General features: G+C 42.5%; 1 protein-coding gene across 1 annotated transcript in view; it reads right to left on the minus strand.

Moving 5' to 3' along the window:
* Window positions 1-5,174: 5,174 nt before the first annotated feature.
* LOC106566979 (copine-9-like) overlaps window positions 5,175-17,429 on the minus strand; it is a 126,905-nt gene continuing 114,650 nt past the window's right edge. The window contains exons 17-20 of the mRNA XM_014135691.3: window positions 16,645-16,747; window positions 16,453-16,510; window positions 15,360-15,433; window positions 5,175-15,008 (exon numbers count right to left, since the gene is read on the minus strand). Of these exons, the coding sequence (XP_013991166.1) occupies window positions 14,826-15,008; window positions 15,360-15,433; window positions 16,453-16,510; window positions 16,645-16,747 (418 nt within the window). The 3' untranslated portion in view covers window positions 5,175-14,825. The remainder of the gene's footprint in view (window positions 15,009-15,359; window positions 15,434-16,452; window positions 16,511-16,644; window positions 16,748-17,429) is intronic.

Here is a 17,429-nt window from a genome sequence, read left to right on the forward strand (position 1 = left end):
AGCTTGAAAGGGCTGGTAACTGTGACAGCATGGAATTCAAATGAGGAGATAGACAGATGGGTCAGGGGAGAAAGAGAGAATGTCCACTTGGGAGAGATGAGGATTCCAGTGCCACCACCCCGCTGGCCAGATGCTCTCGGGGTATGCGAGAACATGTGGGCAGACGAGGAGAGAGCAGTAGGAGTAGCAGTGTTATCTGTGGTAATCCATGTTTCCGTCAGTGCCAAGAAGTCGAGGTGCTGGAGGGTAGCATAGGCTGAGATGAACTCTGCCTTGTTGGCCGCAGACCGACAGTTCCAGAGGCTGCCGGAGACCTGGAACTCCACGTGGGTCGTGCGCGCTGGGACCACCAGGTTAGAGTGGCAGCGGCCACGCGGTGTGAAGCGTTTGTGTGGCCTGTGCAGAGGGGAGAGAACAGGGATAGACAGACACATAGTTGACAGGCTACAGAAGAGGCTACGCTAATGCAAAGGAGATTGGAATGACAAGTGGACTACACTTCTCGAATGTTCAGAAAGTTAAGCTTACGTTGCAAAAATTTTATTGACTAAAATGACGAAGATGATACAGTACTGCTGGCTGGTGAAGTAGGCTAGCTAGCAGTGGCTGCGTTGTTGACTTTGTTTGAATGTGTAGCTGGCTAGGTAACCTATTTTTGTAGCGGGGGACCAAAATAGCTGGCTAGCTAACCTCGATAATTACTCCAAACTACACAATTATCAAACTATGACAAAGTCAACCAACACTGCACTAGTCAAATCGTTCCGTTGTAATGTATTCGTTTCTACAGTGCTGCTAGTCAGTAAAGGTTGGCTGGCTAGCAGTGGGTTTGATGATGACTAGGTGTGTTGACTAAGTCTGGAGTCTGGACAACGGCGTCGCGGCGCAGCTGGCTAGCTAACCTCGATAATTACTCTAAACTACACAATTATCTTAGATACAAAGACAGCTATGTAGCTAGCTAGCACTACACTAATCAAGTTGTTCCGTTGCTGGTCCAAACACACCAAGACAATCGTGAAGAGGGCACGACAAAACCTATTCCCCCTCAGGGGACTGAAAAGATTTGTCATGGGTCCTCAGATCCTCAAAAGGTTTTACAGCTGCATCATCGAGAGCATCCTGATGGGTTGCATCACTGCCTGGTATGTCAACTACTTGGACTCCGACAGCAAGGCAATATAGAGGGTAGTGCGTACGGCCCAGTACATCACCGAGGCCAAGCTTCCTGCCATCCAGGACCTCTATACCAGATGGTGTCAGAGGAAGGCCCTAAAAATGGTCAAAGACTCCAACCACCCTAGTCATAGACTGTTCTCTCTGCTACCGCACGGCAAGCGGTACCGGGGTGCCAAGTCTAGGTCCAAGAGGCTCCTAAATAACTTCTACCCCCAAGCTATAAGACTCCTGAACAGCTAATTAAATGGCTACCCAGACTATTTGCGTTGCACTAACAGAAGTTAACATAGCATTATTGTTTTCACCACTGGAATATATATTTTCTTAACCCCTTTTTCATGATATCCAATTGGTAGTTACAGACTTGTCCCATCGCTGCAACTCCCGTACTGACTCGGGAGAGGTGAAGGTCAAGAGCCATGCGTCCTCCGAAACACGACCCTGACAAGCCACACTGCTTCTTAACACACTGCTCTCTTAACCTGGAAGCCAGCCGCACCAATGTGTTGAGGTCAGTGTGCATATGCCCGGCCCACCACAGGAGGCGAGCACGATGGGACAAGGTGTCAGTTCTCTCTACAAGTGGTGGGTGTGGAAGTCAGGCGCAGGAGAGGAGTAAATACGTAGAAAAGCGTATTTAATAAAGTTCATCCAAAAACATACAGGTACCGAACAAAACAAGTCCTTAAATCCACTAGGACAAAATACTAGTGAAAACACCTGAATGAAATAAAATGAACAAACTAACGTCACCCAAAATAACAGACAGAGAAACGCCAACAAACCCGCACGAAACAGAGTGGGTAGGGCGAGAATAAATACCCAAACTAAAACAACCTAAATAAGACACAGGTGAACAATCAAAACAGACATGACCAAACGAAAAGGAAAAAAGGATCTGTGGCAGCTAATAGACCGGCGACGACGACCGCCGCCACCCAAACAGGGAGAGGAACCACCTTCGGTGGAAGTTGTGACACAAGGACATCCCTGCCAGCCAAACCCTCCCCTAACACAGACAATGCTGGGTCAATTGTGCACTGTCTCATGGGTCTCCCAGTCGTGGCTGGCTCAAACAAAGCCTGGGATCGAACCCAGGTCTATAGTGACACCAGGTCTGTAGTGCCTTAGACCACTGCGCCACTCGGGAGGCCCCGGAATACATATTTTCTAACCCTTCAATCCACAAAGCTTCTAAGCTTTAGAGTTAATAAAAACAACAAAAGCTGTTTTATAAGCAAAGCAGTTTGAGGATGAGGTAAGTGGAAAAACAGAAAGGTGCGATTGTTGTTATTGGTAACGCAGCACATGGCTTGGTTCAGCTTCGTGTGCGTCTCCTTTTTGCTTGAAGGCTCCATTTATATTTGCCCAAAGTTTCCCTGAGCTAAGCTTGTCTGAACTATTACCCAAGCTCTGACAAAACCCGGTTTGTTTGAGTCTCTGTAAAAACGCACATTTTCGCCAGATGTTCCCCTTATTTCTTTCCACAGCCTCATAAAAATCTTTTTTAAAAAGGGCATAATTACATCAGGATATGCTTGTTGTTCTCCAGTCCTAACCGTTTCAAAGAAAGTAAATAGGTAAATGAATATGAAAACACCTTGAGGCAGTAGCTTACTTAAAAGACATCAATCCCCAGGTCTCGAGCTGCGTGTCTAATAGGTCCCCTGGCGTCACATTTCACCCTCGTAAGTCCCAGAGCCGCATTCACTTCCATTTCCTGAGATTACTCATTCTCCAGACCCTACAAACCGAGAAATACTTCCTTTGCTCAGGAGTCTGTTTGCCTCAAGGGAGAGACAGAGCTCTTTAACTGATTACATTTATTAGAATAACACAGCAAGAAGAACACTTGCAGTTCCTCAGTGCAATTGCAGCTATCTCTTTAATGTTACCTTTCCTCGTTGTATCTTCCCATTGCTATACAACACAACAATTAACACTCTCGGTCTCCATTCTTATTTTGACCTGTTGGTTTCTGTCGGTTTCTGTTTTCAACGCCAAGTCTCTCCTCTCTTTCCTTCCTGTGGTCACTGACCTCTACTCATGGTGTATTCCCCAGTACTCCCTGGCCGTGAAGAGGGAGGTGATTCAGAAGCTGTCCAAGATGGCCACCAAGGAGGAGAAGAGGCTGCATCAGACGGCGACATAGTGCCAATAATGATTGAACTACCTGTATTCAAATGACCTGTGTAGAAAAATATGTTGTTGTGTTCTGCATTCTCCCATTCTTAATCTTCCAAGAACACCTGAGAGAACATACTGTGAAGAATGCATGAATGCAAAGCACTTAAAATCTGTCAAATTTGAAACTTACTGTGTTTGTATCCAGGGAGCAGGAGACCGAGCAGCTGACCCAACAGATTGACATCATTACCCATGCTATCCAGAGAGAGAAGGACAGGGCTGGGAAACGTGAACTGTTCACAGACAGACAGCACACACAACTGCTTGCATTCATACAGTATGTACACACACATACACTACACAAAGTGAACACTACAGGGACAAAGTCATCATACAGTCCTAATCTAGGACAATGAGGTACAGTGGGAGTGTGAGGCAGTGAAAATTGAACTCACTCAGCCTCACATGGCTCTTGTACTGACGGACACCCATTAACCCTATGTGCAGGATGGGATATTGGAGGCCCTGGGCAGGAAGGTGGTGGAGGGATACAGGAGCTGTAACGGGAAGAGTGAGGCCAACCTGACCACGCTGCAGATGATGACCGACATCGAGGCCCGCTGGAGAACGTGGAGCTGGTTCCCAGGGGCCGCTAGCTCATGGCCAAGAGGGTCAAGAAGAAGGAGAAGAAACTCAGGTGGGTCAACAGTACATTCAGTCAGTGGTCCTCTGTAGCTTAGATGATAGAGCATGGTGTTTGCAATGCCAAAACAGTAGTTTAGATTCCCGGGGCCACCCATACGTAAAATGTATGCACGCATGACTGTAACTCACTTTGGATGAAAGCGTCTGTTAAATGGCATATATTATTGTTTAGCTAAAATATCAGGGTACATTTGCATGTGTGTACTACAGTAATTGGCCCACTATGCTGTAACTGTATAATCGACAGTGGTTGGCATACAGTACTATAGTTTTTCTAATTAAGTCGTCAGAGTGGAGTTAGCTATAGGACTATGGCTGGTACGGCTCTCCATGTGTTTGTATTTGCAGGCTAAGGCAGGAGAAGGGCCGTGTGCAGAAGATGCAGCAAGAGGAGCGCCTACGTAAAGCCCTGGAGAGAGCTCAGGCTGACATCAAGAGACCTGTGAGTGAAACACACAACAATACATACACAATACCAGGGTATTGTGTAAAACCACCATGACCCCCCAGTGAAAGTTGCGCACCTGCACAATACACTCACAGACAATACACAAAATGTTGGTCACACAGCTTACAAAGCGTCATACATGACAAGCCTTACCGGGTATAGGTGTATACAGTACCAGTCAAAAGTTTGGACACACCTCATTCCAGGGTTTTTCTTTATTTTTACTATTTTCTACATTGTAGAATAATAGTGAAGACATCAAAACTATGAAACAACACATATGGAATCATGTAGTAACCAAAAAAGTGTTAAACAAATCAAATTATATTTTAGATTCTTCAAAGTAGCCACCCTTTGCCTTGATGACAGCTTTGGCCACTATCTATTCACAAGCTCTACTTCTTCACATAGACCCACCATCCCCTCCTTCTACATCATCGACCTTGATGGATCTTCAGGACCTGATGTTCAGGCATTTTCAAAATGTGTTCTGTATGTTAAAACAAATGTGTTATGTATGTGCACATTCTACTTTATTGTGGAAAGTTGATACTTTGCCAGTGCATTTTCACTACCACAAGATGGCACCAAGATCCCTAGATCAAGAGTATGTAGAAGCTAAGGAAGACACCATGAACGGTCCTGTAAACTGAAAGTACAGGTCTTTAGAAATACTGAACACAAATAAACCCACACACTCTGGGACTTTGTTTGAAGTGCTTTAATGTAACCTGATGCGTTCACATAATGCTGAGTTAGGCTGGGATTCAAGTCAATCGAGGGTGATGGGCATCGCAGACCTTAAAGGCAATTCTCCATTGAGTCGACGTATGCAGCGTTTACTGTGAATGGGATCTTTGTGAACACAGGAACATTGCCTTTTAAAACCGCAATGCCTATAACCCGCGATCGGATTGAATCACGGCTTTATCGTAGGTGAAGCCAAAAACCACTGGAATGGGTTTCAAGACATTGGCTGACAGTGTGAATCTCAACACAAGAACCAAACCGTCAATTCATAGACATAATATGTGGGGAAAAAAGATTCCTTTTATAAGCATTCATTTTGCATTTTGCATTACTAAGGGCTCTCTCCTCATTTAAAATCACCCGACAGTTAACACTCACTGCACAATCTCTACAAATACGTTTGGAGTTTTCTCCCACCTTCTGTAGCCTATAAACATGTAATAACTGCTAAAATACAATCAAAATGATGAATATCCAATATGTCAAACTAAAGTTATTCAAATTAGTTGGCTGTCCTTGGTTGAAATACTGTACATTGGATAATAACAGAACCGGACATTGACAAATGCATAATCTATTTGACAGGAACAATAACTGATTACTATATGTATCGTTTGCAATCATGACACATCAAAATAAGAGGACAACCTCATAGAAAAAGTAAACCTCCAAATTCTAGCATATTACTGTAACAAGCTCTTCAGTTGATGTTCATATTACAATGGATGGACATTCAAATCCTATCAGTTGCATTATACATCTTCATTGAGATACCATTTACATGAATTTATCTATTCACATATGTTGTTCTAAACACTAACTAAATCCCATGGTACAAAACATTTAGCATTCTCGGTTTGGGGGGAAATATGTTGCTGAAAAGGAAAATGTTAAGTAACACAAGTTAAATGCATATTGCGCTGATGGAGATATATAGTTTTCGACATAGCTTTAGTGGACGGCGACGAATCGTAATCAACGAAACATTATAACCAAACACCAAAAAACAAGTATTGTATAATATAAGTCCCAGCATGCTAACTCTTGTCACTGTACAAGACAAGGTCTAACCAAATGGGGCCTACAGAGACGCACAACTAACTGTGGCACACAAATACATCCCTAGCCACACGGACAGACATGGCTTTGCAAAGTGAGGGATTGTAAAGGCCACACACCAGTCCCCATCTTAACCAGTATAGTTTGGGCCAGAGTCAACCTCACCTCACAGTACAGCAGAAATATCAACTGAACACATATCTACCAGGGAAGCATGTTGATCTGTAATATCCTTATACTGTGACTGCACTCTCTGCGGGTGTTTCAGGGGGAGTTGGAATATGCAAAAAGATACCTTTCCTATTCACAAGTACACAATAGGACAAGTATAAGCACCTAACAAATGAATATGATTAGACTCTCTCAGAAGTGCCTTAAACTATCAGTGACCACTAGGTGGTACCTCTAAGCCACTCTACAAAGGAGTCAGTTGAATTAATTATTGAATTATTGCTGCATTTTAGTGATTCATTCGGTTTCCATTCCATCTGATACTGTGCAAATACAATTAATAGTAGGATCTACAGTGTTAACTCAAAATTGGCAACGTCAAATGCTGTGGTCAACACATACTGGTGTAAAAAGTGCTTTGCCGTATTCATTTTAATGAACATTTTGAGAGCTGTCATTTGGCATATGGGGATTCCAGTATCCTGCGATGTTTTTCAAGACACTTTTTAATGATGTCACAACCAGGGGATTATTGACATTGTAATGCTGTGATGTCAGCTCTGATAGAACGTGAGTCAGAATCAAAACCATAGAAATCAAATCAGAACCATAGAAATAGAATAGGATTCTATTCCGATGATCAGAACTAAGCCTGGAGCTTCAGGTAGCAACAGGGTTCTAATTCCTAGTTCTAGCCTGAGTTCTCCACTGAATTATAATAACACAATTAGCAACAAATCCAATAAATCTCATCTCCCTCTCTCTTTCTCCTTTCTTTTCTGACAACCACACAAAAAAAACACAGGACCACTACTGTCCCACTCCTCAACCTCCCTCCCCTCCACCCCCTGTCTCCCTCTATCTCTGCAGGGGGGCACTGAGACTGGCATTTGTGTTCCAGCAGGGAGTAATGTGCGCCCAGCCTCAGCCCATGCTGGGCAGGATGGGTATGATAGAGAGCGGGATGTGACCTGGGCCCCATACCTGCCCTGTCGACACTCTCCTGGTTCACAACACAGGACCTGCTTCCTGCATCAGATCAATCAACAACAAAACAAACAACAAAACACTGAATGTCAAGTTTGTCAAGGATAACCTCTTCGTTCAACTCCCCACTGACAGTCAACTGTCTGAGCTCATGTTTTTGAATGTGGTTTGTATAATATGACTCTGTTTTTGTCATTTAGTTTCAGCAAAGCAAATAAAAGTCAAAGCATACAGATGTCTGATCTTAATTTGACCCATTTCATCCTAGGAGGAAAATAATCCTTAAACAGGATGATTTGAATAGTTTAAGAAATATTTAGAATTGCCACCAGGGGGCAGCTGGAAGCTGTGTTTGTATACAATGTAGTACCGTACCTACATTGTACACTATAAATAAAAAAGTATGTGGACTTAGTGGATTTGGTTATTTTAGCCACACCCGTTGATGACAGGTGTATGAAATCGAGCACACAGCCATGCAATCTCCATATTCAAACACTGTCAGTAGAATGGCCTCCTGTTAGAGCTGCCCCGGTCAACTGTTATTGTGAAGTGGAAATGTTAAGGAGCAACAACGGTTCAGCCACAAAGTGGTAGGCCACACAAGCTCACAGAATGGGACCACTGAGTGCTGAAGCGCATAGCGTGTAAAAAATATCGCTTCTGTCCTCGGTTGCAACACTCACTACCAAGTTCCAAACTGCCTCTGGAAGCCACGTCAGCTCAATAACTGTTTGTCGGGAGCGTCATGAAATGGGTTTCCATGGCCGAGCAGTCGCATACAAGCCTAAGATTACCATACGCAATGCCAAGCATAGGCTGGAGTGGTGTAAAGCTCGTCACTATTTGACTCAGGAGCAGTGGAAACACATTCTCTGGAGTGATGAGTCACGCTTCACCATCTGGCAGTCCGACGGACGAATCTGGGTTTGGCAGATGCCAGGAGAACGCTACCTGACCGAATGTATAGTGCCAACTGTAAAGTTTGGTGGAGGAGGAATAATGGTCTGGGGCTGTTTGTCATGGTTCGGGCTAGGCCCCTTAGTTCCAGTGAAAGGAATCTTAACGCTACAGCATACAATGACATTCTAGACGATTCCGTGCTTCCAACTTTGTGGCAAAAGTTTGGGGAAGGCCCTTTCCTGTTTCAGCATGACAGTGCCCCCGTGCACAAAGCGAGGTCCATACAGAAATTGTTTGTAGAGATCGGTTTGGAAGAACTTGACTGGCCTGCACAGAGACCTGACCTCAACCCGATCGAACACTTTTGGGATGAATTGGAACGCCGACTGTGAGTCAGGTCTAATCGCCCAACATCAGTGCCCAACCTCACTAATGCTCTTGGGGCTGAATGGAAGCAAGTCCCCGCAGCAATGCTCAAACATCTAGTGGAATTCCTTCCCGGAAGAGTGGAGGCTGTTATAGCAGCAAAGGGAGGACCAACTCTATATTAATGGCCATGATTTTGGAATGAGATGTTCGACGAGCAGGTGTCCACATACTTTTGGTCATGCAGTGGTTCAAGTAGCCTATGTAGACTATGTGCAGGTAACCGTGCATCCGGTGTGAATTCTTATGTGAATTATAATAAATGTACATCTTTGTCGGGGGTATATTTATTTTCCATTAGGGAGATTTTTTTCTCCTCTCTGCTGGTGAGTATTTTCCTCAGCTCATACAGGAGTAATAATAAAGGCCTAGTTCACTAATTTGGTGATTTTGCTATTTTATTTGTAAAAAAAATTTTAATATTGATTTGTTTTATATATTTTTTATCAGGGGAAGCTGCAGTACCGTCATCACCCCTACTTTCCGCGGATATGCCTTCTAATATCGTCCCCTTTTCAGACCCTGTTCATCTCTTCAATAAAAGCTACACAATTACAAATGGAGTGGGACTGCCACACTCCTGAAAAAATTCCTTTAAAGAAAGAATAAATAATTCGAATATAACAATTAGATTGTGAGCGCACGTCGAACATAAAACTGGATTATAAATAGTACAAGGTACAGTTGGCTAAATGAATTAATCGAACGTGTAGACCTAGCAAGCAACAATTAATGCTATGTTGTCTGATTCTACCATTGAAAGAGAAAACAAACAAAGAAATTGAAAATAAACTATGTGCTGAGATTCAGGTCAGAGATTTTGTGGTGGAAATTAAAACCGTCAGAGGACTTGTAAGTTTGTCCTTGGAGTTCCACCATTGGATCGAAAATGTGTCAATTCATTTAGATAGTCTATAGCCTACATTAGGCCCACAAGTTTATTGCATTTATTTCAATGTTTTCAAGAAGTAAAATGAATAGTCTGATCATTTACACATCAAAGAAAAGTGTCGCAGCTCAACGAAACCAAAGTCTTTCAAGATATTTTCCCCTCTGATTGGTATTATCATTGGAACAATGTAGTCCTTTTTGAAGACTAAGGGCGATTTATCTATTTGACAAGAATTCAGTACAATATAAATAACATATTTCCTTGTTTACCACGGCAAATTTACTGTGGCAATTTACCAGACACTTTGTATGAATAAAAACTAATGTTGGTTTAGCCAATTATTATTTTAGTTGTTTTCTATTTATGTTATCCATTAAATACAACTGTCTTTAAAATAAAAGCATCTGGTACAGTCATTTCTCATCAAGATCGGGATAAAATATCCCTGGACTGTCCATATTTGAAAGGTGTATCTAAAATCAAGTCAATCAGGGATTGACCCAGCTAACAACAAACGTAATGTTTCCAAGAGACCATTCCCTTAATGTCAAATAGAACTTGGAACGTTGTTAACATGTTCTCAGAACTTAGGATGTGAATGTTCTAGACGTGTTTCATGGGAACGTTGCAAGAACATTCATGTGTCCAGTTTTCTGTGGGGTAGGAGAATATTCTATCAACGTCCCACCAAACATACACAGAACATGGTTGCCATGTTCTCAGAATATAAGGTATTAATGTTCAAGACATGTTTCATGGGAACGTTGCAAGAACATTTCTGTGTATCTGTTGTCAGGACGTCGCCTGATGGTCCCAAGCCCATCAAGGCCCTGATTGGTGAACCACTGATCCATTCAAAGCTCTTTTTGTCTGTTGGCAAGGTTAGCTTGCATACAATGCCTTCAGAAAGTATTCACATACCTTGAATTTTTCAAATCTTGTTGTGTTACAGCCTGAATTTAAAATGTATTATATTGAGATGTTTTGTCACTGGTCTACACACAATACCCCATAATGTTAAAGTGGAATTATGTTTTTCGAAATGTTTACAAATTAATAAAAAATGTAAAGCTGAAATGCCTTGAATCAATAAGTATTCAACCCCTTTGTTATGGGAAGCCTAAATCAGTTCAGGAGTAAAATATAATAAATTGCATGAACTCTATGTATTTAACATGATTTTTAATGGCTACCTCATTTCTGTACCCCACACATACAGATTATTGTAAGGTCTCTCGGTCGAGCAGTGAATTTCAAACACAAAGACCAGGGAGGTTTTCCAATGCCTCTCAAAGGGCTTATTGCTAGATGAATACAAAAAGCAGATATTGAATATGCCTTTAATCATGGAGAAGTTATTAATTAAACTTTGGATGGTGTATCAATACACCCAGTCACTACAAAGATACAGGCGTCCTTCCTAACACAGTTGCCAGAGAGGAAGGAAATCACTCAGGGATTTCACCATGAGGCCAATGGTGACTTTAAAACAGACACAGAGTTTAATGACTGATAGGAAAAAACTGAGGATGGGTCAACAACATTGTAGTTACTCCACAATACTAACCTAATTGAAAAGAAGGAAGCCTGTACAGAATGCAAATATTCCTAAACATGCATCCTGTTTGCAACAAGCAACTAACATAATACTGCAAAAAGGATGGCAAGGCAATTTGGGGCAAATCCAATACAACACATTACTGAGTACCACTCTCCATACTTTCAAGCATAGTGGTGGCTGCATCGTGTTATGGGTATGATTTGAATCGTTAAGGACTGGGGAGTTTTTCAGGATAAAAAAAAAGTTAAATGTAATGGAGCTAAGCACAGGCAAAATCCTACAGGATAACCTGGTTCAGTCTGCTTTCCACCAGACACTGGGAGATGAATTTACCTTTCAGCAGGACAGTAACCTAAAACTCAAGGCCAAATCTACACTGGAGTTGCTTACCAAAAAGACAGTGAATGTTCCTGAGTGGCCGAGTTACAGTTTTTACTTGCCTGAAAATGCATGGCAAGAACTGAAAATGGTTGTCTAGCAATGATCAACAACCAACTTGACAGAGCTTGAAGAATTTTGAAAAGAATAATGGGCAAATGTTGCACAATCCAGGTGTGGAAAGCTCTTAGAGATTTACCCCCAAAAGACTTACAGCTGTAATCACTGACAAAGGTGATTCCAAGATGTATTAAATCAAGATATAGTGTTATATTGTTTTTCCACTTTGACATTATAGTATTTTATGTAGTTCATTGACAGAAAATGACAATTAAATCCCACTTTGCAACACAACAAATGTGGAAAAAGCCAAAGGCACTGTATTGTGAAGGCACTGTATTGGACATACCTGATTATATTGTGCATGTTCGTTTATACAGTAATTATTATCAAACATGTACACACCTGGGATTTGAACTCACAACCTCTTGGTTCATGGCATTCAGTTCTTCCTGCTACACCACCATGTCAGTTATCAGTTAATTTGACTATTCTCTCATCATTGATTTTATTTACTTATTTCAACACTTTAAGGGCACTCTGTATAGTTGTTTAATGTTGGTGGGGCATATTAACCTGTTTTAATGTTTGTTATTTGCCAGAAGGGAGTGGGCCAGAATCGAACCCACAGCGACATGTTTGGTCTCTATTTGCACAGCCCTGACTGCTAGACCACCCCAGACTACAATTGAACATAATTTTGACAGTTGATTCATAACCCTCTTTTCGATAATATGTGACCCGATTCAGGAAACTCGGCGTATGTCGCAAGTCACGACTTCACAGGAGAGCTGTTTGAACGTAAAACATTTTTTTTTATCAAAATGCGTTTTTGGCAGAAATGCCTTCTTGAACATGTGAACTTTCATGTGCCTTAATAACAAACTTGTATGCCATCTGTAAATACAAATAAAATGGTTAAATTACAAGCCTTGTTGGATAAGCCACATAAAAAGACAGCAACCTTCCCACTAGCCATGATTGGCTGAGATAATGACTGGGCTTGATATGCCGAGAGATGAGTTCGGATTGGTCTGCCATGTAGAAGGCTTTGTCTATTTGAGCTGGTCAGTCTGTGTTGGTAATCCTGTCGAACATGGCTTTTTTGCTCTCCACTTTCTGGAGGATCGAGTTTTGAAATCAGTGGAATTAGAGTATGATAGCTAGAGACGAGAAAACACCTATTTCCGGATTACATCTTCAAACTAAGGGCATTTGTGGTATGGATCCGTGACAGGGAGACGCGTCCATCATGCATGATGATGTATACGGGTAAGATAGTCCAGCTAGCTACATTTTCAGATATTACACATTTCTAATTCTGACAGAAAGTGGTTTCATTTCAAGCTAAAGTGTACTGTTAGCTAGCGTTAGCTGGCTGGCTCCCTAGCTGACGTTAGGTGACGTGACATGATGTGTGTGATCTTACATGTTGTTTACCTAGCTTAATTGTTTACCTAGGTAGCTAGCTACATGTCTTAAGCTAAAGTGTACAACACCCGTTGAATATGGCCGGTGTCAGTAAACATCTGCAAAAAAGCATAATAAAATTATTGCCATCAGAGCTGGCTTGGTTGTTTTCATGTTATCCAGAGGTTAACAAATTATTGGCCAGAGCATCAATTGTGCACTCTGAACTCAAGGAGATGAGTGGAGCTAAAGTTTAAGAGCGTGTGAACGATGCTGAATGGGTGTAGACAAAGAAGAGCTCTCTCACAAAACACTAAAATGCCATTTTCTCAAGAGTGAGTTTACAAGTTTATCAACTTTCAAAGCAGAATTAATTTCCCATTGTTCCTCAAATGCCGTGTATGATATTCCATTTTGTAGCTCCGAGTCTCTATTTTTATCCAACATAAAAAACTGAAATTCAACTTCTGCTACATAGGAGCCAAATCCAGGTGGTGAGTCATATATATACTATACATAAAGAAAAATCATGGGCTGTTTTTTGTGTCTTTTTGGTTTTAAAATCAGTCGGTCACTTTCAAGTACCGTTGCGCTCCGTTCCGTAGGTTACCTCACTATTCTCAATTTCATCTTGTCTTTACAGCTGTTTTTATAGGCCTGTGTGTGAAATTACTTTTGATAGGCTACAGTAAGCTAGCCTAACGTACGGCCACATTTTGGATACACTTGTGTCATAGTGGAGAGCAATATCTATGTTGTGTTATTAAGCTATATAAGATGATGGTTGTTGATGTGTATGGATACATTTGAATGTTGCGGTAAAAGGACCTATAGGCCTACAGTAGCAGTAGGACATTTATTCATATTCTGTCTGGTGCTTTTAGCTTTTGAGTGAGTGAGGGATGATGATTTTGATAGCTGGCTATTGTCAGAATGATTTGACTACCCCCACATGGCGAAAAAGAGAACTGCGGGTTTTCAGTGAACATAACTGAATCACAAGGCTCATTTGAATGTCCTGATATGCAGGAACATTTTCTGTGACAAAAGAGTGATCAAATTAAGATCCAACATCTGCATGAAGTAGAAAGTCAACATAAATAAAACATATTGTTTGTTACATGAGAGCATTTATTCCTGTCATTCCAGTGGATAGGATACAGTAATTCAAGCAGATTTGATGTGTATTAAAAGAGTAACCTCATGTAAGTGGGTGTGGGTTTGGAGGTATGGGCTGAAAGCAATATATCAAGTTGTTTATGTGTTTTATCTTCAGTTGATGGCTAAGCTGCTTTGCATATACTGTATATATATATATATACACACTCCAGAAGCTGAAAGTGAAAATCTAATAGTCTTTTTGTTTCTCAGTTTCTTAGATATGTATATTCTACATCAGTAACTTTCACAGTCTGTAACTCCCCCTTCTGCATATGCATGTGAACTTTGTATTGTGTCACATCATGGCATAGTACGTTATATTTATTCCTTCTCTTCAGAAGTCACTGTGCTTGTGGGTATTGCATTGGGTGCTATATCTACCCACCCCTATGTGTTCAAATACACAATGTACACATAGACTCATTCTATGTGTGTATGTACTGTATGTGTGCTGTAGAGTTAGGGAGAGGGGCCATCGACTTGCAATGAGATAGCATAGGGTTTGGAGAGATGAGAGAGATGTCAAGTGTGTGTGTGTATGTGCACAACAAATGTGTATAGACCCAGTTAGAGTGTTGAGAGGTGCTGTCCCACTACAGTGATAGGTATCAAATGTGCATGTGGAGCTTGGGCAGCTCTGATGAGGAGAGAGCAGGCCGGGGCTCGATGCCTCTGGTCTTCATGAAGCCCAGAAGCTGCTCGGGGATCTCAGCCAGCACGTCTTTGGCCAGCCGGGCCATGCTCAGGACCTGGTTCCCTGACTGGTCCATGTAGTCCCGGAAAGGAACAAACTGTGTGGGAGTTGGGGGATGGATGACAACAGGGACAGGACACACTACTGTAGTAGGGAACTGAACATATTGAATGTCTGGGAGAATAAACTTCTTGGTCCTACTACTGATCATGAGCATCAAATACACGAGATAGACTAAAGCAACAAATTCAAGTTTAATTTGGAGAATCTCAGTTGCATTTCCTTGATTCCTCTGCTGCTTCTCAAACCCCCTTGGATGATAAGGTCAGAGGGGAGGGACTGCTGACCTTTTCATCCAATGGCTTTTGAGAAGGAGGCAAGGAGAGAGGATGCGAGGAATCTATGATATGCAATTGAGATATTCACTTGTTGTTTGGCCACAGCCTACCTGCACAATGTCTCTTTCAGCAAAGCGCCCTCTGGAGGACACTCTGACCTCATCTCCATCCAGCTCCTCCATGGCTAGACAGAAACACAACATATGATAAGCTTTTCAGAACTAGCACTCTGGGGAACAGTTGAAGTCAAAACATCTACAGATACTAGAAGGAAAATGTTATGTGCTACTAGCAGTTATTTAAAATCGGACTAATCACTGCTAAGCACTGTGGACCCATTTATGCAGTAAGTGCTTTTGAAAAGAAAGGTCATTCTAAAAGGCTTACAGAATTCAGCTGGCTTATAGAAAATCTCATTGAGGACTCATCTCATTGAGTCTGATACTCGGACAATTCAACCCAGACATAAACAAGTATTCATAACTGCACACAATCCTGCCGCACTACAGTGCACAAACTCTTAGACACATCCACACGAATGCGCGCGCACACACACACACACACACACACACACACACACACACACACACACACACACACACACACACACACACACACACACACACACACACACACACACACACACACACACACACACACACACACACACACACACGAGTGCAGCAAAAGGAAAATAAACCAGACAACAAGCCTTGAAGCACACATATCAACACACATTTTCAGACATAGCTACTCCTGAAGAGTTTCTCTCCTGAAGTGCCATCAAGCGGTCTGAACTCATGACCTCTGCAATGCCTGACTGACTTCACAGCGTTCGATTGCCTAACCAAGGGGAAAATTCAGCAGAATCGAGCGCAGATGATGCCCAGAGTTACACCTCACTGGGCTGAAACAGAGATTAGCCCCCCCCCCCCCCCCCCCCTCCCTCCCTCCCTCCCTCCCTCCCTCCCTCCCTCCCTCCCTCCCTCCCTCCCTCCCTCCCTCCCTCCCTCCCTCCCTCCCTCCCTCCCTCCCTCCCTCCTTAAGGAGTCATTGATCTGAAGAGGGCCTGGATACTTGACACTCTGCAACACTGACTTTCTAAAGGAATACTCAAAGGAGAAAAGCACCTTAAAAATATAATAACAGCTGTGCAGGAGCAACTGTGCTTCTCTATTCTACCTTCAGGGGCGCCACACTCACCGTCAAACTTTGCAGGTCCAACCCCTACGATGATGATGGACATGGGGAGAGCAGCTGCCTGTAGGGAAAGAAAGAGGAATTACAGACAAACAGTAGTAGGCTATGCTTGGTTTGCAGATAGCCCTGACAGTGCACTGTCTGCAGATAAGATGGCCCTGCTGAAGGAGGAACTGTACTGTGTACTCCACTCACGTTGACCACAGCCTCCTTGGTCTGCACCATGTCAGAGATAACTCCGTCTGTGATCATCAACAACACAAAGTACTGAGAGCCATCTGTCACATCCTGTGCAGACCTGAGGGAGCACATGCACGCACGCGCGCACACACACACATACACACACACACACAAGAGCAATAACAAGCAGTGTTAGGAGTGTGTGCCTGAGTGAGATTGAGAGTGAGTGAGTTTATATGTGATGGCAAATGTTTACAGCCTCTCACTAGAGAGATACTGTAATTAAGGACCGTTATCCAGTGAACCATGACACTTTGACCTCTGGCATTACCCAGTTGGCACCTCTCATCTCAGAACGAGAGGAGCGAACAAAAACAAAAGAGAAAAATTACATTTTTTCCAAATCCCCTTCATTCCAATTTCACCAAGTGAGCCACAGGCACTGTGAGGAATAAAATGAACAACAGAGACAGTCGATACATTTCAGGCCCGATGTGTTATTATTTTAGACAAGCTCCAAGACGCGTCTCACAGTTGTTTGTCTGAGTCGGCGATGTTCTCCCTGGAGTGTCCTCCACCTGGTTTTGGCTCTGAGATTACATTCCTAATAAAGGTAAATAAGATGTTCCACCTGGCTGAGTGTAGCATCGATCCCTGTCTGAGACCAGAGCTATGGGGAAGTTATGACCACTATCCCCCCATGACCGAGGGATTTACTGTGCTCTGATATATCTAAAAGCCAGGCGTGTCAGAGACATATAAAGACCTACGGGATGTTAGACAGGTAACAGTGTAACAGC

This window comes from Salmo salar, chromosome 13 (genome assembly GCF_965601325.2).
Source record: "Salmo salar chromosome 13, fSalSal1, whole genome shotgun sequence".
NCBI lineage: Eukaryota > Metazoa > Chordata > Actinopteri > Salmoniformes > Salmonidae > Salmo > Salmo salar.